The 23,116-nt window shown below is 37.0% G+C and overlaps 1 protein-coding gene across 3 annotated transcripts in view; it reads right to left on the minus strand.

Moving 5' to 3' along the window:
• Positions 1-1,316: 1,316 nt before the first annotated feature.
• Positions 1,317-23,116, minus strand: part of ATP6V1A (ATPase H+ transporting V1 subunit A) — a 61,949-nt gene continuing 40,149 nt past the window's right edge. For all 3 annotated transcript variants that reach the window (XM_059164088.1, XM_059164085.1, XM_059164086.1), the window contains 9 exons: positions 22,017-22,179; positions 21,378-21,486; positions 15,591-15,713; positions 15,383-15,497; positions 14,338-14,401; positions 12,322-12,525; positions 8,583-8,677; positions 7,093-7,264; positions 1,317-3,673 (listed from right to left, as the gene is read on the minus strand). In XM_059164088.1, coding sequence (XP_059020071.1) covers positions 3,581-3,673; positions 7,093-7,264; positions 8,583-8,677; positions 12,322-12,525; positions 14,338-14,401; positions 15,383-15,497; positions 15,591-15,713; positions 21,378-21,486; positions 22,017-22,179 — 1,138 coding nt within the window. In that variant the 3' untranslated portion in view covers positions 1,317-3,580. The remainder of the gene's footprint in view (positions 3,674-7,092; positions 7,265-8,582; positions 8,678-12,321; positions 12,526-14,337; positions 14,402-15,382; positions 15,498-15,590; positions 15,714-21,377; positions 21,487-22,016; positions 22,180-23,116) is intronic.

Here is a 23,116-nt window from a genome sequence, read left to right on the forward strand (position 1 = left end):
CCAACTACCTGCACCCAAATCTCTTTGTGGGGTTTTCTGCAGCTACCGGTGCCCTATCTACCTGTGTGCAAGTGCTGGGCACTGAGTCCCCCAGTCTTTGTGGGAACAGTCTTCACTGGATGACTGACAGGAGCTGGCTGTCAATCAATGACTGACACAAGTATCCCAGTTCTCTTGCACCACAGGTGGGATAACGGAGGTGCTTATTCTTCAGTTGTTCCCAGAACTCCGTAGCAGCATTGTGCTAAATAGTCCCAAGTGTTAACTTACTTGATAATGAATTTTTACTGGCTTCGTACAATTCTGTCTGAATTCTTTACTCCCCTACTGGTGAGTCCTGAGATCACATCCTGAATAAACCCCTGTACTCAACTACTTGTCTGAGTTCACTTCCAGGGTAACCCAAACTAAGAGGAGGCTCTTAGAACAACTTCAGTGGCATTTTATCACAGCCCACTTGAGAAAGTTACTTTCCTTCTCTGTGCTCTTATATTGTAGCAATACATTAAAAGAATAACCTAAAGATATTGGGATACTATTACCAAGTAGACTAAAAATTACCCAAACATTGTATAATGAATAAGCTTTCCTATGAATTTTTAAGCATTTCTCTATAAAAACTTGGCACTTGATATTAATATACTAATATAGAGTGGTTCATTTCACACTCCTCTTTACTTCCTTGGAAGTTGTTAGAAATACATTTAAAAAAATAAAATGTGTCCTAAGTAACATGTTGTTACATTGGATCTTAAATGATTTGGCTTGTAAAATCATGAATTACAAGGTTTAGTTCATTTGTCAAAAATAGAAATGAGTACCACTGCTCTCCTTAATTCTTTTTTTTATTTTTTTTTAAAGATTTGTATTTATTTATTTGACAGAGAGAGATCACAAGTAGGCAGAGAGGCAGGCAGAGAGAGAGAGGAGGAAGCAGGCTCCCTGCTGAGCAGAGAGCCCGATGCGGGACTTGATCCCAGGACCCTGAGATCATGACCCGAGCGGAGGGCAGCGGCTTAACCCACTGAGCCACCCAGGCGCCCCTTCTCCTTTAATTTTTAAGTGGACTTTTAGAAACCATTCACTTTTCAAATCTGAAGTAATGTTCAGGATGGCATGAGATTCTGTGTACTAACTACACTTCCAAATCATACGGGTACATGATTATAGGACTTTTTGCATTCTATCGCAAGGGCTCAGACTCAATTTCATGATCTTAATAATCCATAAAGAGAGGGAGGAACAAAAAATTTTAAAGTTCATACTGAAAACAAAATAGATGGCATGTTTTGTAGCAAACACACACACGCAAAATGTTAATTTAAATCCACTTTTTATTCTTTCATAGATTTTAACAATTATACACAACTTTGAACATAAAGATAGTGAAATCTCAAGGATAAGGAGGCAATATATATGGCCTCTTCTATTCGTTCTTCAAGATGGAAGGAAATTTCCAAAGGGTACAATGTGTGAGGTTTAACACTGGAAAAATACATATGAAACTTGTTTAACTGGCTCCACTCAGGACCAGGCATAGCACAATAAATATAGAACTGCATCATCTTTTTAAAAGATTGTTGTAATTTTAACACATTCTTACCAAAGAAATATGATCAGTGACCAATTTGAAATTCTACAACACAAAGGTGGAGGGACACTTACAAAGAATATCAGAGCATCTTCTCTAGCATCTTCACTCCCATACAACAACATTCTTAGAAGGGAGTAGGAATTACATCGTAAATTCAGAACGACAAAAAACAAACTTGGTCAAACTTTCTTCATCATACCATTCATTACTATCACAATCCTAGTTTGCTGGTAGGTTTAAGGTAGGAATAGAACATTTCTGAAATCCTTTTCATTTCCATTGGTCTTCGGGCCTCTGGGTAGGAGGCCACATTGGAAGCAAACTGATAAAGCAGCACCATTAAGTCCGCATTTCAACAAATCACCGCATAATTTTTATCTTCCAGTATTTGGAAAGGTTAAAAAAAAAAGAGAGAGAACTGCATGGAAGAATATCTATCCTGAAGAACAAGCCACTGTCAAAACATGCAATCCGCAAGGATTTCAACACACTATCGCTGAACTGTCTACTCACGGCATCTTTCCTTAACGGACCAAAAGAAACACGTTACCTAAAAATTAAATAATAATATGCTGAGGCATAAAATAAATACTTTATTTATGCTATTATGTTTGGGTATTTGAGATTGTTAGACATGTTCACATACCCTTTCCTCTCCCCAAAGAGGAAACAATGGTGCCAGCACTATTGGTCAGAAAGAGTTAATGAGAAACAGTTGCTCTCAGAGCTGTTCTGCAGTGTGCCTTACACAGACACAGAAATTATTTAAAAACATATACTGAAAAGACAGGATGAAATTATCTTTTTTTCACGTGACCCAGATTCTGTCATCAGCAGATGTAAGAATTAATCTCATCCCTATTAAATAGAATGGAAACTGTTATGCTGCTATTGCTACAGATATTCTGGGAAAACTCTTGAGCCGGTAAACTGGTAAACTGGTTGTTCAAAAGTTCACGAAACAAACAAACATGCAAACACGTGACACATATCATTACCTTGTAAAAATACAATGCCATTCTGGCCCCAAGCATCACTACAGTCCAGCTGGTCCTTAATGGTGCGAACAGCCTTTAACCACACTGAACCCCTTCTCGGTGGCATTTTACCCACCCCCCCATGAGATTCTCAGAAGCTCAGGCTTCTAAGACATTTGAGAAAAAGAAAAGGGTGTGATGTGATTCAAGTTCCCAGTGATTGTTTTAAATGTGATTTTAAGAAGAATTTCCCGGTAATGCAGTAGTATAGTCCTTGATACTGAACTTTTCACACTGAAATACAATATGCTTTAACAAGAGGATGTTTAAGTTTGACCACCTGGCTCCTTTACCACTTTTTTGGAGGGTACTGATTCATAAACTGTGCTGAGTCCCACAAACGCCTGTTTCAAAAACAGTAGAGTTTCCAACAGTTTCCTATAAACATTCCTGATTTATACTGGGGGAAGCAATGCATAATTGGAACATTAATCATTCACGTTTTAAAAAAAGCAGTTATATCCTGCAAAGCAGTTACTTAGCAAAACGCTAAGCTGCGAATAACCTTACCACACAGATATTGAGTCATTTCACAAAGTTACCTGTCAAAATGTATAGAAATCTGGCCTTCCATTCCAAATCTATTGCAAAGAGAGTACATGCAGTAGTCCTGTTTACAATTTAATGGCAATGAGGAAAGGGTAAACCTAGGACAAGGAGAGATGTCACCCTACAGACAAGTTTACAGTAGTGTAGCCATTATATATCATATTTACTACATTCACCACTTCGGAGAAAGGATCACGGAGGCCCTTCAAACACTGGAAGAAAGGAATGTTTGTTTTATATAAGACCTACCAGGTAAACAGGGAAACAAATGGTAACACACACAGGCACTAGCCTCGAAGCTGCACAATAAGGAAGCAAAGGGTTTGGCGATGAGAAATTTAGGAAAATGTACACATACGAGACGAGCTTGCTCAGGAAAAGAAGGAAAGAAATCACAGTTCTAATCTTCAAGGCTACGAAATGCGTTCTGCATATCTTCAAGAAGTTGTGCATAGTCGGCCTTGATCTTTGCCTCACCATCTTTCACTGGATCCTGAAAAAAGACAGGACAGAACTCAATTTGCCTTTGGAAAATAATTTTCAGGACAGGTAGTTAAGTTACTTATATTGAACATATTTTCAGTATTAGGTAAATGAGGTATACTGGCAAAACATAGGAAGGAGTCAAAATTATCCTTATTTTCCTTTAAAGTAAAAATGTATGGAAGGAGGAATACCCCAATCTGTCAGAAAGAAGACAAAATTTTGATTCCCCTGAAACTAATAATACACTATATGTTACCTAAATTGCATTTAAATACAAAACTTAAAAAAAAAAAAAAAAAGATAAAATTCTGCTTTTGTATATGGCTTGCTAACTGTATTCAGTGACCAATGGATTTATCCTCAACAATATGCAATGTAAGAGGGAATTATACAGTATCACATATTAGATTCATTCTACTGCATGTACATGATAGTTGGAATTAATTTAGCCAAAACATAATTTATTGTTCAAGGTCTTATAGTATTACATTGGCACAGGAAATAAAATTTCTAAAATAATCTTAAAAGGCAACACATTTTAAATCCCTATGGAAAACAACTTAATTGAGCAGTATGTGTAAAAGAAACTTTAAAATATTTAAACTCTCTGACTGAATCGGTCTCCTTCTGGGAACCTAATAATAGAAAAATACATAAAACCAACTATATAAATAAAGGGGTCCATAGCAACAACTGGAAATTTCTTAAATACTTAACAATAGGAAAATATCACTCTCCAGCCACAAATAATGCTACAGAATATTCAATGACAAAAAAAAAAAAGAGTGGCGCCTGGGTGACTCAGTCAGTTAAGCGGCCAACTCTTTATTTCTGCTCAAGTCATGATCTCAGGGTCCTGGGATTGAGTCCTGTCTGGCTCCGCACTTGGTAAGGAGTCTGCTTGAGGATTCTCTCTCCCTCTGCCCCTTCCTCACTTGCGCTCTTGCTCTCTCAAATAAAGAAAGAAATTTTTAAAAACAAAACAAGAGCTTAAAAAAAAAAAAAAACCGAGTTGTCAATCTGATATACTGTACATGTAAACAGGAAAAAGATTCCACCTCGAATCACACTACCAGAAATCATCACTACATTACTATTGAAAATATATATTATAGTATATATTATATATATTATTATTACTATTGTAATAGTAATAATACTATATTGTATACATAGTACATATTACTAGAATAATATATAATAATATACTATATATTATGCTATATTACTGTTGAATATATTTATATTATATAAATATATAATATGATATATATTCATATAGTCAAATATTCATTCATGTATTCAATATACATTCAATATGTATTTATTTTAAAAGAGAGGTTTTCCCCTTAGTTCAGAAAAAGAGGAGGAGGTCCACTCTCACCACTTTTTAGAAATATTTATTTATTTGAGATAGAGAATGAGAGCAAGCGAGCATGAGCTGGGGACAGAGGGAGAGGAAGAAGCAGGTTACTCACTGAGCAGGGAGCCCGATGTGGGGCTCCATCCCAGGACCCTGGGATCAAGACCAGAGCCAAAGGCAGACACTTAACTGACTGAGCCACCCAGGCCCCCTGATTGCATATATTTTATATCATCTTCCTATGAATGTATAATTTTATTTTAGTATAATTAATATATAGTATTGCATTAGTTTTGGGTATATAATATAGAGATTTTTAAAATCTTTTTTAAAGATTTTATTTATTCATTTGTCAGAAAGAGAGAAAGAGCACAAGCAGCAGGAACAGTAGGCACAGAGAGAAGCAGGCTACCTGCTGCTCAAGGAGCCTAATGACCTGAGCCAAAAACAGATGCTTAACTGACTGGGCTGCCCAGGCATCCCATAATAGTGTACCTCTTAATCCTTTTCACCTGTTTCACTCATTCCCTCAGCCATCTCCCCTCTGGCAACTACGAGATTGTTCTCTATATAAAAGAGTCTGTTTTTTGGTTTGTTTCTTTTTTCCCTTGTTTGTTTGTTTTGTTTCTTAAACTCTGTAGGAGTGAAATCATATGGTATTTGCCTTCCTCTAACCAACTTATCTCACTTAGTATTATACTCTCTAGATCTATCCATGTTGCAAGCGGCAAGATTCTACTCTTTTGTATGGTTGAGTAATACTCCACAGTATGTATGTGTGTATCATATTTTCTTTACCCATATGAATGTGTAATTTTTAAAAAATAAAATTTGGATCAAATTACAATACAGAATTTTTTGCAACCTGGTATTTTTCATTCATTATACCAGAAGCATTTCCCCATTACCTTTGGATTTTCTTTGAAAAAATATTAATGTCTTTATAATATTCTTGCTAGAATTGTACATGCCATAATTGACCCTGTTCACTTCTGAATGACATTTAAGAAGTTTCATGAACAATCTTTTATATATTCACATAAAAAATCTCTGATTATTGTGCATCAACTGTACTTCCAACTAAAAAAAAAAAATCTGATTATTTCCTTGGGTTATATGTTCTGAATTAGAATGACCGGACTCAAAGAGTGTGAATATTTTCAAATTCCTGATACACTGAGTGTCTACTTGTACAGATTTATTTTCAACCTATAGTGCAAAACAAATACTATATATATAACACATGGTCAGAAAATCGTTCTCAATTTCTCAACAGGTCATTAGTAAATATTCTTGTATGTCATGACTTAGAAATAAGTAAATACAACCCAATTGATCAACTATTTTAAAAACAATCTTACACATTCAAACTTCTACTGATAATTTCATTTAAGTATTTATGTTGTATACTTAAAAAAAAAAAGAACTCACCCAGAAGTTAAAAACAGTGTGTAATAGGGGGGAAAAATGATGTGTAATAGGATACTTAGAAGTAAACAGCATAAGTCATTTCAGATGAGCATGGAGATAAGATGGTAATTGGTACCTGAGGAAAAGTAATTGCTCTTCAGCCATGATTTTAGCTCTAAATTGGCTGGCAGTTCAGACAAAAGGGAAAATATGTCAGCATTTATTTTAGACATGACATACTATAATTTTTATCTCTAGAATTCTTATTTGAATGTAAATTTGCGGTCTCTTCTGATTTTACATAACCTGAGCCATGTGTGAAAATGATAAAGGCAAATCCCACACACCAGGTTTGTGAATAAATAGGTTGTCTGTAAAGAGTTAAAAAAATAAAAAGAGGGGCGCCTGGGTGGCTCAGTGGGTTAAGCCGCTGCCTTCGGCTCGGGTCATGATCTCAGGGTCCTGGGATCGAGTCCCGCATCGGGCTCTCTGCTCAGCAGGGAGCCTGCTTCCTCCTCTCTCTCTGCCTGCCTCTCTGCCTGCTTGTGATCTCTCTCTGTCAAATAAATAAATAAAATCTTAAAAAAATAAAATAAAATAAAATAAAAAGAAACATTTCCTACTTAAAGAAGTTCAGTAGAAACAAAATATACCTTGAATTTCATGGAGGAAAGTTTATAGAGGATCTCTCCCATGTGCTCACGGATAATGGACCACGTAATTTTATTGTCACTCTGTGCAGTGGTCTCAACAGCTCTACGGGCCATATCATAAAATGCGATCATGTTGGACAGCATCCCGACCGTCTTGTAGAATGGGCAGAACCTAAGGTTTAAGTGAAAATCAAAGTAATTAATAAAAATAAAATCCAAAGTACGTTCATACTTCATCCATAAAATAATGGAGCACTAGCTTCTTTATTTAAATATGCAGACTACTTATATTTATCAGATGATAATGAATGAAAAAGAAAAGTGGAAAAGAATTACAATAACTTGAGCAGAGCTTTTGGGTAGAGATGGAAAATGGGGTGGATGGATAGATAGAGTATTTATTTAAAGAGAGATGTTTATTTTTATCTATTAAAATAATCAAACAGGAAGAACAATCAAACAGTACTGCTATAATCGAACAACTCTCTGAAGGTTTGTTTTTATATAGTGCGGTTAAAAGAATAAGCCAGATGGTAAAATAACAATGTTGCAAAGACTCCTTGTGATAGTGGGGTTAAGGTTAGTAAGTAATAGAAAAGCAGAAAACTGAAATTTCCTAAAGTGAATAGTAGTTCCTTCTCCCATTAACGTATTCATTTTCAGTTACCCACACCTTTAATAATGAGGACACACAAGTTAATATTCAACTTGGATCACATGCATGCTTGTCAACTTTCTGACACATTTAAACACACTTGCATACAAATTTTATGCACATTCTATATTACACTTTCCGAACAATTTTCCTTTGGTTGAGTTATCTTTGTATGGATGGCTGGAGGTTCTTAAGTTACTGATACAGATTTTTGAGGCTTACTGATTATATTGCCATATTTTCTGCTTGTCCTACATTCTAGTAATTTTCCCATGTGTCAGTTCCCTCTTCAGTCCAAATAAGATCTGAGGGAGAAAAGCTAGCCTATGATGAAACGGCTTAATTTATCGAAGTTTAAAGAAACAGAGACTTTAAATAAGTCACAGGAGTAGCAGATGCAAGTGGGACATCTAACAGAGACTATGGCAGAAAGAAAGAGACTAGGACTATTGGGAAACAGAGTAGAAAAGTAGGACACAATTACTTAGGAAAAGAACAGAAGTGGCAGTTCTTACAACAGGCAGTTGTAAGAGGTAGTGAGAAAAGCACCTGAGGAAGGCAATAATCTACATACTACACCACAATCTAATCTAATTAAAGATGGCTGGATAATAAATGAAAACACTGTCATAACTACACAAATGAATAAAATCAAAGATAAGGGGACATATTCAGTCATTAGATATTTGCTATGAAAACACAAAATAAACCTATATATTGAGTCAGAGTTGTGTCTGTATGAGGGAAAAAAAAAGATTTTTAATGTGGAGGCAGCTCTTTCTTCAAAACTCAACAGAATATCCTCAAATAACAAAAGAGAATCAGGATAGGTTACCTGTCATAAGGAGTATATCCATTTTGTTGTAAGAAATCATCTTTGATAAGTTTTGCTACCTCCAGAGTGATTTTATCTGTTTCGGCTAGAGAAGCCTAAGGGGGAAAAAAATTTTTAAAGAAATTTACTTCTATAATATGGAACTAGTGATTACAATCAATTAAGCAAGCAAAAACTGTATAATGAACACACAATCATCTATCATTAACAAATTCACTTCATAAATGCCTGTTGATTTTATTGTGGTAAAAACATGTAACAAGCTTTCATCTTAACCATTTTTAAGTGTAGTTCAATAGTGCTCAGTATATTTGCATTGCTGTGAAACAGATTTCTCGAACTGGTCATCTTGCAAAGTGGAAACTGTATACCCATTAAACAGAAATTCTCCTTTTCCTCCTCTCCTAGAACCTGGTAACTACCATCCCACTTTCTGTTCCTATGTGACTACTTTAGATGGAATCATACTGTATTTGTCTTTTTGTGACTGTTTTATATCACTTAACATAATGTCCTCAAGGTTCATCCATGTTGTAGCATGTGTTAGAAGTCTCCTTCCAGGGGCCCCTGGATGGCTCAGTGAGTGGGTTAAAGCCTCTGCCTTCAGCTCGGGTCCTGGGATCCCTGCATTGGGCTCTCTGCTCAGCGGGGAGTCTCCTTCCTCCTCTCTGCCTGCCTCTCTGCTTACTCTCTGTCAAATAAATAAAATCTAAATAAATAAATAAATAAATAAATAAGTCTCCTTCCTTTCTAAGGCTGGATAATATCCCATTACATATATACATACCACATTTTGTTTATCCATTCAGTAATCAAAAGATAGTTGGGTTGCTTCTATCTCTTAGCTATTGTGAATAAGTGCTGCTAGAAACATGGGAATACAAATAAATTAATCTTTTTTTGAAACACTTTGTTCACATCCTGTCTTGCTAGCCTAACTATTCGAATTCTGAGTCTTGAGTTTGTTTCAAAAACACCTTCACATTCCATAAACAGTTATTTTTTAATTTTTCTTAAAGATTTTATTTATTTATTTGACAAAGCAGAGACACAGTAAGAGAGGGAATACAAGCAGGGGGAGAAGCAGAGGGAGAAGGAGAATCAGGCTTCCCACTGAGCAGGGAGCCCGACACAGGGCTTGATCCCAGGATGCTGGGATCATGACCTGAGCCTAAGGCAGATGCCTAAAAGCTGAGCCACCCAGGTGGCCCTAAACTATTCCTATAAAAAAAATTACATGGTGTTTATAACTATGTAAATACATGGGGTGCCTGGCTGGATTAGTCAGTGGAATGTGCAACTCTTGATCTTGGGGTTTTGAGTTTGACCTCCACAGTGGGGGGAAAGATTACTTAAAAATAAAATCTTAAAAAAAAAAAAAAAAGAAACTATATGTAAATGCAAAGTATAGTAAGCATGTACTCATCTATGCCTGAGTGCTGTTAGAGCTTCTTTAACTATCACTGCCTCAAAAGCTTTAACTTTGGCAATCATTCTAATCAGCCTAGCCAGTAAAGATTTGTTGGAAATGGTGGCAAAGGAACAAGCCGAGTAAGTGAACTGCAGTCTTTTGTCATCTATGTGCAACTAAGCTTCTTAGAGGTAAGGATCAGGTCTTTCTTTTCTTTCTCCTGTTTTTTTTTTTTAATCCCTTTTATACATTATCCCCTCTTCAACCGTAAGTATTAAATTGTGTATCCTTTTATGTGCATAAATTCATTTTGTATTAGTATTTTAAATTATGTAGAGCAGTCACGTTTGTGTCTGACACTTTTTCAGAACCATCCATGTTGCCGTGTGCCACACAGTTTGCTTCTAGGTCTTTCAGACCTCATTCTCCATGGCATGCAATTTCCCTATTTTTTTTTTTTTCTTTTTTGAGAGACAGCATGTGAAGTGAGGGGGAGCAGAGGGAGAGAGACAATTCCAAGCAGGCTCCACACCTGGCGCAGAGCCCAGTGCAGGGCTTGATCCCATGACCCTGAGATCAGGACTCAAGTTGAAATCAAGAGTCAGATGGGCAGTGGGTGGCTCAGTCGGTTAGGTGTCTGACTCTTGATTTTGGCTCGGGTCAGATCTCAAGGTTGTAGGATTGGGCCCTGTGTTGGGCTCTGCTCTGACAACGGAGCGTGCTTGGGATTTTCTCTTTCCTTCTCCCTCTGTCTCTCTCCCACTCGCTCTTGCTCTTTCTCTCTCTCTGTAAAAAAAAGTAAACAATTATAAATAAAAGTAATGAATTTCAAATACTTCTTCCACATTGGTTAAGATGTCCTTTTTCCATTACATTGGTAAGTTACAATAATCATATTTGCATTACTGAGATAAACTTTACTAGTTTATTTATTTATTTATTTATTTACTAGTTACTTACTATTTTATTTAGTTTCAGTTTATTTATTTAATTATTTACTATTTACCAGTTGTTTATTTAGTTAGTTTTATTATTTATTTAGTTGAATCATATTTGCATTCCTGAGATAAACTTTACTAGTTGATTTATTTACTAGTTACTTACTATTTTATTTAGTTTTAGTTTATTTATTTAGTTATTTACTATTTATCAGTTATTTAGTTAGTTAGTTAGTTTTATTATTTATTTAGTTGAATCATATTTGCATTTCTGAGATAAACTTTACTTGCTCATACTGTATTATTTTACTCTTTTTAATACCCTGCAGAATCTAGGATTTTGATACCAACATTCATAAAGAAAATTAGCTTGAGCTGTTTTTGGTCTTATATTGTCTTTTCTGGTTCTGGAGGTCTTTGTTTCTACTTCCTCATACTTAGGGCCACAGTACTCATTTATAAATAATGAGTACTTAATATGTGCTAGCTATGTAATAATACTATCATTTGTGGAAAAAGAAATTAGGAGGTGGCTTTATAAATCTTTCTGATTCCTAGCCCTGGTGCTCCTGCAAAAATATAACAGATCCAAACCACACTACCTCTAATTTGGTTGGTGATGGGTACACTGTATTTTAAGAAATAAAAGTAAATCAAGTGTTTTTCTCATCTAAAGTATTAACGAGGACTATACCAAGTGCTACTAAGGATCAAAAAGAATACAAAGGCCTGAACAACTTAAGTTACCCCTCTTGATAGACAATTTTGAAGTACAAGCCCCTCTTCTTGAATCTGGGCAAGATCTGTGGCTATGACCAGAACATAAGACTGAAGTGATATACCAGTTTTGAGACCGAGGCTTAAGAGTCTATTGGATTCTACTTCCTCTCTTTTCAATCAACTCTCTCGGAGAGCCCTAAACTGTCATAAGGAGATACTATGTAGAGAGAAAAATGCCCAGCCAACCCTTAGCTATTCCAGCCATCTCAGCCCAAGCACTACATATATGAGGGAACAACCTTTCACATGATCCCAGCCCTCAGTCACCATATGACTGCAACTGTATGAGGGGCCCAAGCAAGAATTCTAATGGTCCATCAACCCCAAAACTACAAGCAGTAAAACACTGTTCAGACTTCTAAGTATTAGGAGTGGTTTGTTACTCAGCAATAGATAACCAAAACAATAATCATTTTTCTGCCTTCCATAACACAAATAGGACCTGCAAATATCTGCCGGATAAAGGATAAGCCAAACTTCTATTAGTTCAAAAAATATTAATAAGTACTCATTTTGCTAGGCAAGAAGCTGCATATCCAATGTTCTATCTATCCTTGCAACAGACCAGTATAACTCACAGACCTGTCCTCCATGGGACCTAACCACTCACCTTTCCCACAAGCTGTACAATTTCTGCCAGGTCTTCTTCCTCCTGCAGAATCTCCTTAGCTTTGGTCCTCAGAGGAACAAATTCTGTGAAGTGTTTGTCATAGTACTCGTCCAAGGCACGCATGTACTTGCTGTAGCTGATTAACCAGTTGACAGAGGGGAAATGCTTACGTTGAGCTAGTTTCTTATCTAAGCCCCAGAATACCTGATTTAAAAACAAAACAGACAAATACAGTGAAATTTCTTAAAAAATTTTTTTCTAAAGTCAGAGTATACATGTTTGTCCAAAATATGCAATTCTATGATATTTTGGTCAAATCATCAATCTTTTTAGTATATCCCACATATAGTTGAAACAGAATACAACTTACAATTAAAAAAATATATTCCTTTTAGTTTCAGGATGGATATCATTTACAAATCAAACTCAAATTGTATCTTAATTTCCTTAGCAGTGTGGCAAATCTGATAGAAGAAAAATGAATGGACTCTATTGAAAACTCATTACGGTCCCATATAAACAGAGAAACCAGAAAGTTCTTACTGAGAGAATAGATTCTTCACTTTGATTAAACATCTTGAAACATTCTGGCTAAATTCAATTCCCCATTAAAGGCCAATCCAGGGCGCGTGGGTGGCTCAGTGGGTTAAGCCGCTGCCTTCGGCTCAGGTCATGATCCCAGGGTCCTGGGATTGAGTCCCGCATGGGGCTCTCTGCTCAGCGGGGAGCCTGTTTCCCCCCCTCTCTCTCTGCCTGCCTCTCTGCCTGCTTGTGATCTCTCTCTCTGTCAAATAAGTAAATAAAATCTTTAATTAAAAAAAAAAAAAAAGGCCGGGGTGCCTGGGTGGCTCGGTGGGTTAAGCTTCTGCTTTCAGCCCAGGTCATGATCTCAGGGTCCAGGGATCGAGCCCCACATCGGGCTCTCTGCTCAGCAGCGAGCCTGCTTCCTCCTCTCTCTCTGTTTGCCTCTCTGCCTACTTGTGATCTCTCTCCCTCTGTCAAATAAATAAATAAAATCTTTAAAAAAAAAAAAAAAAAGGCCAATCCAGCAAGATCTAACAGTCATTTTTCTAAGGCCAAATGTTCACATATATTTTATGCATTCTTAACTTTGCTCGCCCTTTCCCTGAAATTGAAACTCAAAATGTTAGCAAAATGTTAGTAAACACCTTGAGAGTTATAAATACAGCCTCTGCCATTTCTTTTATCAGATACTGACAGAAACATAAGCAAATATTCTCTTTCCCCACTAACAATACACATACTTACAAATATATCAACATTTATTTTCTTTACAATAGCCCTGAATTGTATACATCTTTCATTTTGGCTTCTTTTGATAGCCAGGTTGACTAGCTATCCACAATTCATGCCTTGTCACTGGAAAAAGCTGCGCAGCAGAAACTATATTTTCCAGCTTGGCTTTTTCATCTGGGTGTGGCCAACTAGAAAGAGTGGGGTGACTGCCTCTGAGCCCAGAGTTCACAGTGTGGGTGTGCCTTCTCCACCGTTTCCCCCATGCCAACCCGATGCAGGAAGTTACCAGGCTGGGTGACAGTGAAGTCCCAAGCTGGAAGGAACCGTGCTCTCTGAATTACTAGTGAGTGGAAAAGAGCCACCCTGCCCTCTAATACAATCATCTGCTTTAGACCATACCATGAGAAAAAAGAAACTTCCACTGAGTTTTTGCCATTATGCATTTTTTAGGCCTATTTGTTTCTACAATTAGGGTTACTCTCACTTAAAGGCTAGTATTATTCTAACTCTAATAAAACTCTGCTATTCTGGATGTATTTTCCACTTAAAGAAATTTAGCTTGTTATAAATCTTGGGCAAAGAGCTAAGAAAGAATGGACAGTATCGAAAATTCTCAGTGACAAAATATTTCTAAAACAGACTTTCCTACTGCTTACTCTTCAGTGAGTAAATTAAATACTTCATGATGATTTAGATAATGACATTAGAGCAGAGTCAGAGTGTAAAACTTCAGAAGTTTACTATGCTAGCAAGACATACCTGAACAATACCAAGAGTAGCAGATGTAACTGGATCAGAAAAATCACCACCAGGCGGAGAAACCCTGTATTTAAAGGGGAAAAAAAGTCATTAGAGATGTTTAAGAAAAGTAACTGGCATATGAAAATAAAACCTGTTTGAAAGTCAGTATTAATGTAAATAACTTTAGAACTAACCTTTATTTTCTTTTTAAGATTTTATTTACTTATTAGAGAGAGAGAGCCACAGAGCACAAGTGGTCCCTGGTGGGGGATGGAGAGTGTGGGTGTAGAACAGCAGATCCCAGAACCTTGGCATCATGACCTGAGCTGAAGGCAGACACTAAACCAACTGAGACACCCAGGTAACCCTAGAACTAACCTTTAGAACTAAATTTTAGAATAAGAGAAACTTACATACAAGCATTAATAGAAATCAGTACTAAGTTGCAAATAACAATGGTAACTACTGAACACGTTCCAGTACTAGAAATGAGAGAGATAATCAGTTTCATGATTCTAAACAAAAGATGAAACAGGAAGGAAGAAAAAGTTCTAAAAACAAAGTATGGCTTTATGTAGTGATCATAATCTCCACTTTTTTATCCTGATGCAATGTTACCTTAACAGGTCTATAATTTTCTAAGTTATTAAGACATTGTGACTTAAATATGATAAATCAGTTAAGTTGAATAACCAGAACAGGCAGAGAGAACCTAAACATGTACATTGTAAAGAACTCTTTGGGTGACCCTGGAGTGCAATCTTGGTTAAGAACCACTACCCCCAGGGACACCTGGATGACTCAGTGGGTTAAAGCCTCTGCCTTTGGCTCAGGTCATGAGGGGGTCCTGGGATCAAGCCCCACATTGGGCTCTCTGCTCCACAGGGAGCCTGCTTCTCCCTCTCTCTGCCTGCCTCTCTGTCAAAAAAACAAAACAAAACAAAACAAAAAACCAAAAAACAAAAAAAACAACCACTACCCTCAAGAGGAAGCTGAACCTTTTCTCTTTAAAATAAATGAATTTTAATTTTTCTCCTGAAAAGTTAGTGATTGAGATGCTTACGCTCCTACAATGCTGACACTTCCTTCCCTTTCAGGATTTCCCAGACATTTCACCCTGCCGGCTCGCTCATAGAAAGAGGCCAGACGGGCACCAAGATATGCAGGATATCCACTATCTGAAAAATCAAAAAAGAAATTTAAGAGAGGTTCAAAGCCAATCCTAAAAATCCTATCAACCTTCTTACATGATAAGCAATACAAAGACTTACCTGCAGGCATTTCAGCTAAGCGGCCCGAGATTTCTCTAAGGGCCTCTGCCCATCTAGAGGTAGAGTCAGCCATCATACTGACGTGATAACCCATGTCACGGAAATATTCTGACAGCGTAATTCCTAAATTGGGAAGAATATTGCAAATTATAGTTTTACAACGTAGAATCCTGATTTTGTCACCCTTAAGAAAACTTTACAACAACAAGGACATGAGATAGATTGCTAGGTGTTCACCAAAATCTATTCCCCTCTTCTTTTGATTTTGTCACCCTTAAGAAAACTTAACAACAACAACAAGGACATGAGATAGATTGCTAGGTGTTCACCAAAATCTATTCCCCTCTTCTTTTATGCACACAGTTGAATTATGTTTCCTGGCCTCCTTAATATTTAGATATGACCATGTAGGAGCACCTGGGTGGCTCAGTGGGTTAGAGCCTCTGCCTTCGGTTCAGGTCATGATCCCAGGGTCCTGGGATCCAGCCCCGCATCCGGCTCTCTGCTCGGCAGGAAGCCTGCTTCCTCCTCTCTCTGCCTGCCTCTCTGCCTACTTGTGATCTCTTTTCTGTCAAATAAATAAATAAAATCTATTAAAAAAAAAAAAAAAGATATGACCATGTAACTGACCTCGAGCTAACAGAATGAAAGTCAAAGTAATGAGTTCCATCATCAAGCAAGCCACATATCCTTCCATGCTCTTTATTCCTTCTCACTTACTGATATAGAGAGGACTCCCAGGAGCCCTGGAAGTCGTGAGTTAAAAATGAAAGAGTACATTTCAGCCTAGGTCCCAGTCCAGAATGACAGTATGAAAGAAGAGTGAGTCCCCTGACCACTTGAAGAAAACATGTTTTATTGAGCAATGACAAGTTTGGGTTTATTTGTTACCATAACCTAATCTAATACAATACACATTTTAAAAAGTAGGAAAAGACTTTTTCCTTATTCCTTGTTGAGATAATTAAGCCTGAAATTAATTTCCAACCCCCCAAATAATTAGCTTGTTTGGTTATTTTTCAAAAGTTGAAAATGTTATTAACCTGAATAATATTTAATTATCCAGATCATTCTGCTGTGCATTATCAGGTTCCATTTTATTAAATTACTTATAGTAAACCATTTAGAAGAGCCTAACATACAGAAAGAAGTCCCAGGTTCTAGTTTTTGTTCTGTCATCAAATGAAGCTAGCTTCATTTCCCAGTATGGTTTCCTAATCTGTTAAAATGGAGTAGGGGCGCCTTGGTGGCTCAGTGGTTTGGGCTGCTGCCTTCGGCTCGGGTCATGATCTCAGGGTCCTGGGATCGAGCCCCGCATCGGGCTCTCTGCTCCGCGGGAAGCCTGCTTCCCTCTTTCTCTCTCTCTCTCTCTGCCTGCCTCTCTGCCTACTTGGGATCTCTGTCTGTCAAATAAATAAATAAAATCTTTAAAAAAAAAATGGAGTAACTCTTGCTCTATCTGTATAAATCAGATGAGATGATACATATAAACATCCTCTGAAAAGTACAATATATTATACAATTAAGATACTAGAAAATTATAGTTGTTACTACACTGTAAGAGTCCCAAAATCTAATGCCCTGATTCATTTTATCAGTAAAGAAACAGAGGCATATATAAGTAAAATAAAATGCACTAAAAAAGTTCAGCACTTTACTATTTATCATATTATATCTTTCAGAATAAGAAATACTGATATCTAAGTCTTCTAAAAAGATGATTCCATGGTCAAAATCTTAAAAAAAAAAAAAACTTCTCATTATTGAGGCTTAAAAAAACCACATTGGGGCGCCTGGGTGGCTCAGTGGGTTAAGCTGCTGCCTTCGGCTCGGGTCATGATCCCAGAGTCCTGGGATCGAGTCCCGCATCGGGCTCTCTGCTCAGCAGGGAGCCTGCTTCCCTCTCTCTCTCTCTCTGCCTGCCTCTCTGTCTACTAGTAATCTCTGTCTGTCAAATAAACAAAAAAACAAAAAACAACAACAAAAAAAAACCCACATCTGTCATCAAATATTCCAATGTGATGATAGGATCAGGTCCTTTCTTACACCAGCATGGCTACATTTTCAGTCTCTGTGATGATGCTCATTAATGCTTGTATTAGAAAGACTTAATGGAAGAGACAGAGACCAATGAGTAAACTTCAAAGGAGTTTCACAGACCTAACGATATCAGTTCCTAACAGTTAAAAAAACAACACCTCAGACAAAATCAAAAGATGAACAAACTGGGAAAACACTGGCAACTCATGACAGATAAAACGCTAATTTCAAAGCTTTTATAAATCAGTAAGAAAAAGGAGTCCTATCCAAAAGGAACATGGACAGAAAACAGTTTTCAAATGGTTAATACAGAGAGGAAAAACGCTAGCTCAGGAAAGAAATACAGACTGAACAGGTACCTAATATAAAGCAGGGATAGTAAAATGCAAATTGACAAATCTAGGTACTGAGAAAATCAGCGTTCACTGCAATATTCCTTCAAATGTCTATGTGTCTGATAATTATTGGTAAAGATATGGAGAAACAGAACTCTTTTTTGCTGTTAACCCTTTTGAAGGGCTATCAAAATAAAAAATCTACATTAGCTGTTGTATGCTTGGCAATTTTACTTCTACAAATTTACCTTACAAAAATGGGCAAAGAAATGTGCATAAAACATGAAAAGAACTATAAAAAAACATACATAAAGATGTTTTAGTGATACAAGGTTTGTGATAGCAAAAAAAGATCAATAATCCAAGTGTCTACAGAAAGATGTTGGTTAAATCAGTTATGATGTAGCCATACAGCTGGGATACTGTGCAGCTATTTAAAAGAAGAACTCCTGTCTTAAGATAGATGAATTTGTCACTTTCTCCTTCTCACACAAGTTAATCACCAAACAAGGAGAACAAGAAATATAAATATAAAATTATTGGGCACTTAGGTGGCTCAGTGGGTTAAGCCTCTGCCTTCAGCTCAGGTCATGATCTCAGGGTCCTGGGATCAAGTCCCGCATCGAGCTCTTTGCTCGGCATGGAGCCTGCTTCCTCCTCTCTCTCTCTGCCTCTCTCTCTTTTTTTTTTTTTAAAGATTTTATTTATTCATTTGAGAGAGAGACAGTGAGAGAGAGAGCATGAGCGAGGAGAAGGTCAGAGGAAGAAGCAGACTCCCCATGGAACTGGGAGCCCGATGTGGGACTCGATCCCAGGACTCCGGGATCATGACCTGAGCCGAAGGCAGTTGTCCAACCAACTGAGCCACCCAGGCATCCCTCTGCCTGCCTCTCTGCCTACTTGTAATCTCTCTGTGTCAAATAAATAAGTAAAATCTTAAAAAAACAAAAACAAAAAAAACAAAACTCTATTACTAAAAACAAGGGGATACGTTTAGTCCCAAAACACAATCATGAGGAAAGCCACCTAAATGAGGTAAAACCCAAACAAGAATTCACAAGAAGCTGGACATCTCAGATTAAGTCTCTGCAAAACAGGGGCAAAACCAAGAATCCTTTGTCTGGAACACTGCACAAGGGATACAGATTCCTTGGATCCAGTCTGGCATCAAGCAGCAGGGAGATGGTGACAAACAAAATACATGTAGGCACTCCTCTACAGTAAGGAAGAGTAGATGAGGCAGGGTAGAAGAAGGAATTCACTGTTAAGTGACTTTGCAGCCGTAGATTTCTGTGGTAGAAGAGAGGAGCAAAATCACTTACTTACACAACTCCATGCCATTACAAACTTCACAGATTCCCATGAAGGAATCCTGCCATGCCCTCCCATCTTTAAGGTAATAGTTAACAATACACATCAGCACAAGAACTACACAAAAATATAGAAGAAAAAAGACAGAAGAGCAAATGCAATGATGGTCAAAGAATCTGCCAAAGAACCGATGATAGCTGTGGCCACGCTTAATTAATGAAAGAAAATATTAATAATGCATCCTACCACAAAATAAAATCTCAAGAAATATACAGTAAGCTCAGAAAAGAGGTTTCATGAGAAAGCAAAACTCAACAAAGAGCTGGAAGAAAAAATAAAGCCATTACAGAAATGAAGGTTTCATTAGAAGCAAAGCAAATAATAAACCCTGATTATCCTGTGGACAAATGGACAAAAGGCTAAATAAAAAGGATCAGAGAGAAAAGATATGCGTGGAAAATAGACAAAGGAGACCAGTATGTCTAGATAACCATAAGAGAAGAGAAAAAATTTCAGAAACAATTCTTGAAATCTTCCCCCACTGCCAAAACAGACATATTCATTGGTTGAAAAGGTAAGTATGTTTCAGGGAAAATTCACCAAAACTATCAATACTAGCATATATCCTAATAAAGTTATAAAACTTAAAAGAGAAATTCCTTTGGGCAAAAGAAAAATCAGTAATAGAAAAAAAAAAGTTCAGTTTCAAATCTTTACCTGGCATTTAAAAAAAAAAAAGATTTATTTATTTTGAGAGAGAGAGAGCTCACATGAGTGAGCACACCAGGAGAGGCAGAGGAAAAGGGAGAGAGAATCCCAAGCAGGCTCTGCACTGAGTGTGGAGCCTGATGTGGGGCTCAATCCCACAACCCTGAGAAATTAATCTGAGTCAAAACCAAGAATCCAAGGTCAACTGACTGTACCACCCAGATGCCCCCCTCTCCCTAGCTCTTAATGCTAGAATAAGAGGTCTCAAGGAAACAGATATTGATACAAAATACTTATACCCAGCCAAACTATTATTAAAATTTAAAAGCAGTGGAGAGGGATCTGACTGGCTCAGCTGGAAGAGTATGCAAGTCTTGATCTTGGGGTCATTAGTTCAAGCCCCAAATTGGGTGTAGAGATTATTTAAAGAGAAAGGGAAAAAAGAAAGAAAATTTAAAGGCAGTGGAAAAAAAAAAACTTATGAAGAAAAAAGAATCTATGGAATATATTTTTCCTGAGCCTTTCTTTTTTTTTTTTTTTTTTAAAGATTTTATTTATTTATTTGACAGAGAGAGATCACAGTAGGAGAGAGGAAGGGAAGAGATCACAGAGAGAGGAAGGGAAGCAGGCCCCCTGTTGAGCAGAGAGCCCGATGTGGGACTCAATCCCAGGACCCTGAGATCATGACCCGAGCCGAAGGCAGCGGCTTAACCCACTGAGCCACCCAGGCGCCCCATCCTGAGCCTTTCTTGAAGGAACTTCGTAAAATCAGATTTTAGCCAACCATGAAACGAATGGAGAAACTATAGCCAAAGGACTGCTGTGGAAACTAACTCCATTTTATTCTAGGTTTAAGGCTAATACAAATATTGTATGTAGGGTTACACAACAGAATGTGAATACTATAAATCCTGAAAATGTAGAAATAAGAGTACCAAAATCTGGGACAGAAGTGGGAGCAAAAAGTAATACATAAACAAATGGATTTTCTTATCTTTTATATCCAGCCATCAAGATATAATTCAAAACTGATAATTCAAGTTATAGAGATTCAGATATATTTGGAGTTAGAGCAATGGTAAAACATGTAATAAAAAAAACAATAGTAGATGTGTCATTTATGGTCATGCTAGCTTTAAACTTATGAACAGATATAAACTGCCTTTTTTTTCTTTAAAGATTTACTTTAGAGAGAGAAACAAGAGGGTGAGTGAGTGGGGGGAGGGGCACAGAGAGGAGAAGAATCCCAAGCTGACTCCCCACCAAGCACAGAGCTTGATCCTAGGACCTGAAATCATGACCTGAGCCAAAATCAAGAGCTAGACTCTTAACCAACTGTATCACCCAAGTGCCCCCAGATGTAAACTGCTTTTATTCCAATTCATATACTCACCAGTATAAATAGAAGCTTCTCTAGCAGCAACAGGCATATTGGAGGTATTGGCTACCAAAGCTGTCCTCTTCATAATTGATTCCACCTTACCATCAACTTCCATTGTGAGCTAGAGACAAACAATCTATTTTGATCCTCTAATTTCCAAATAGAATATTTTAGTCCCCCATTTTTTTTTTTTTTACAATTTACCCATACTTAATTCATTTTATAATCAGTTTTCCTGAAGTAATATTTCCCATCACTCCAACCCTTTCTCCCTACCTCACTGTGCTGTAAGAAGACAGACATTATTTCTATTTTATAAATGAAATCTATTATTTTATGGAAGAAGGAATATTAGTTTAGCAACCTAATAGATCATATAAAACTGATATAAAGTTCCCATCCATAAATACTTTGTCTATTTTCTCTCCACAACACCGTGAAAAGAAACTTTAAAGTATCTGACTGAAAAAGTCAAATTCCTTTCCTTGAATATAAAAATTGAATCACAAATATAATTAGAAAATTCCTTAAGAGATCCTTGACAAATGAGAGCCTTGCTCCAGATCCCACACAAAGCTTTATTAATTGCCACTGAAAGTTGATTAGTGGTATTTTCTCTAGAGTAACATTTGAAGCTTTATATATACAAACCTCTGGAAAGTCGCGGAGGACTTCAGACATCTCATTTCCTCGTTCACCACATCCTACATAGATGATCACATCACTGTTGGAATACTTGGACAGGGACTGTGATATCACTGTCTTCCCGCAGCCAAAAGCCCCCGGGATTGCAGTAGTTCCTCCCTGTACACATCTAAGCAAAGAAGACAAAGTGGATAACTTTACTTGGTAATAAATACTAACAAATAAAGTAGGTAAGTGACACAGAAATACAAGTTAAGGGAAAAAAAGCACTTTGAAATACTTTCATCTGTATCAATATCTATTTATAACTATATACACAAAGATAGATACACAGCTACAGATACAAAAATTGCTTCCCCAACTGATAGCTATAACTGCATTTTTTTTATTATCATTAACCATCTCTACCATCTTTAATAGTTAGAAAGTAAGAATATAAGCCAAAACGTACCTGGGGAAAAGGAATACAAAAATAAATAAAACAGTATTAATGATCTTTGGAATGCTTATATAAATTAGTTTATGAAAGTACAATATAGGGATTAAAGCTAAAAGACAAATTTAAACTAATTTACTAAGTAGTCTTCTGATGCAAAAAATAAGACCTAAGAAAATCATATCCTGCCGTAAAGGTTAATGAACAAGGACTTGTATTAAGGTGTCATTGTCAATCCCTCTTTATGCATTGCGTAACTATTTATGAAGTACTTCCCAGGCATTAAACTCTGCTTGGAGATATTGGAGAGACACCAGCAAATAAGATAGCCACGTTTCTGTCTGCACAAAGCCCACATTCCAGCAGGGTAAAATGAAGAGGCAGCTGGTGATTACAGTGCCATTTAGCAGCTACGTTCGAACTTTCCCTATGCAGTGGTACCAGAGAGTGAATCACCCTTAAGGGCAAAGGAAAGTACATGTTGTGGTGTGTATCTGTGTCTGTGTCCGTGTATGTGTGTGTCCATGTGTGTGTGTATGCAGGTACAGCAGGAGGGTGTGGGAAAAAGAAATGAAATGTAATGCTAAGGAAAATGTCTTTGTAATATTGTGTTCTACTATAAAATTCACAGAAACACCATAGCCTTAATAATAATGATAGACTGGGACGC

This window comes from Mustela lutreola, chromosome 2 (genome assembly GCF_030435805.1).
Source record: "Mustela lutreola isolate mMusLut2 chromosome 2, mMusLut2.pri, whole genome shotgun sequence".
Lineage (NCBI taxonomy): Eukaryota > Metazoa > Chordata > Mammalia > Carnivora > Mustelidae > Mustela > Mustela lutreola.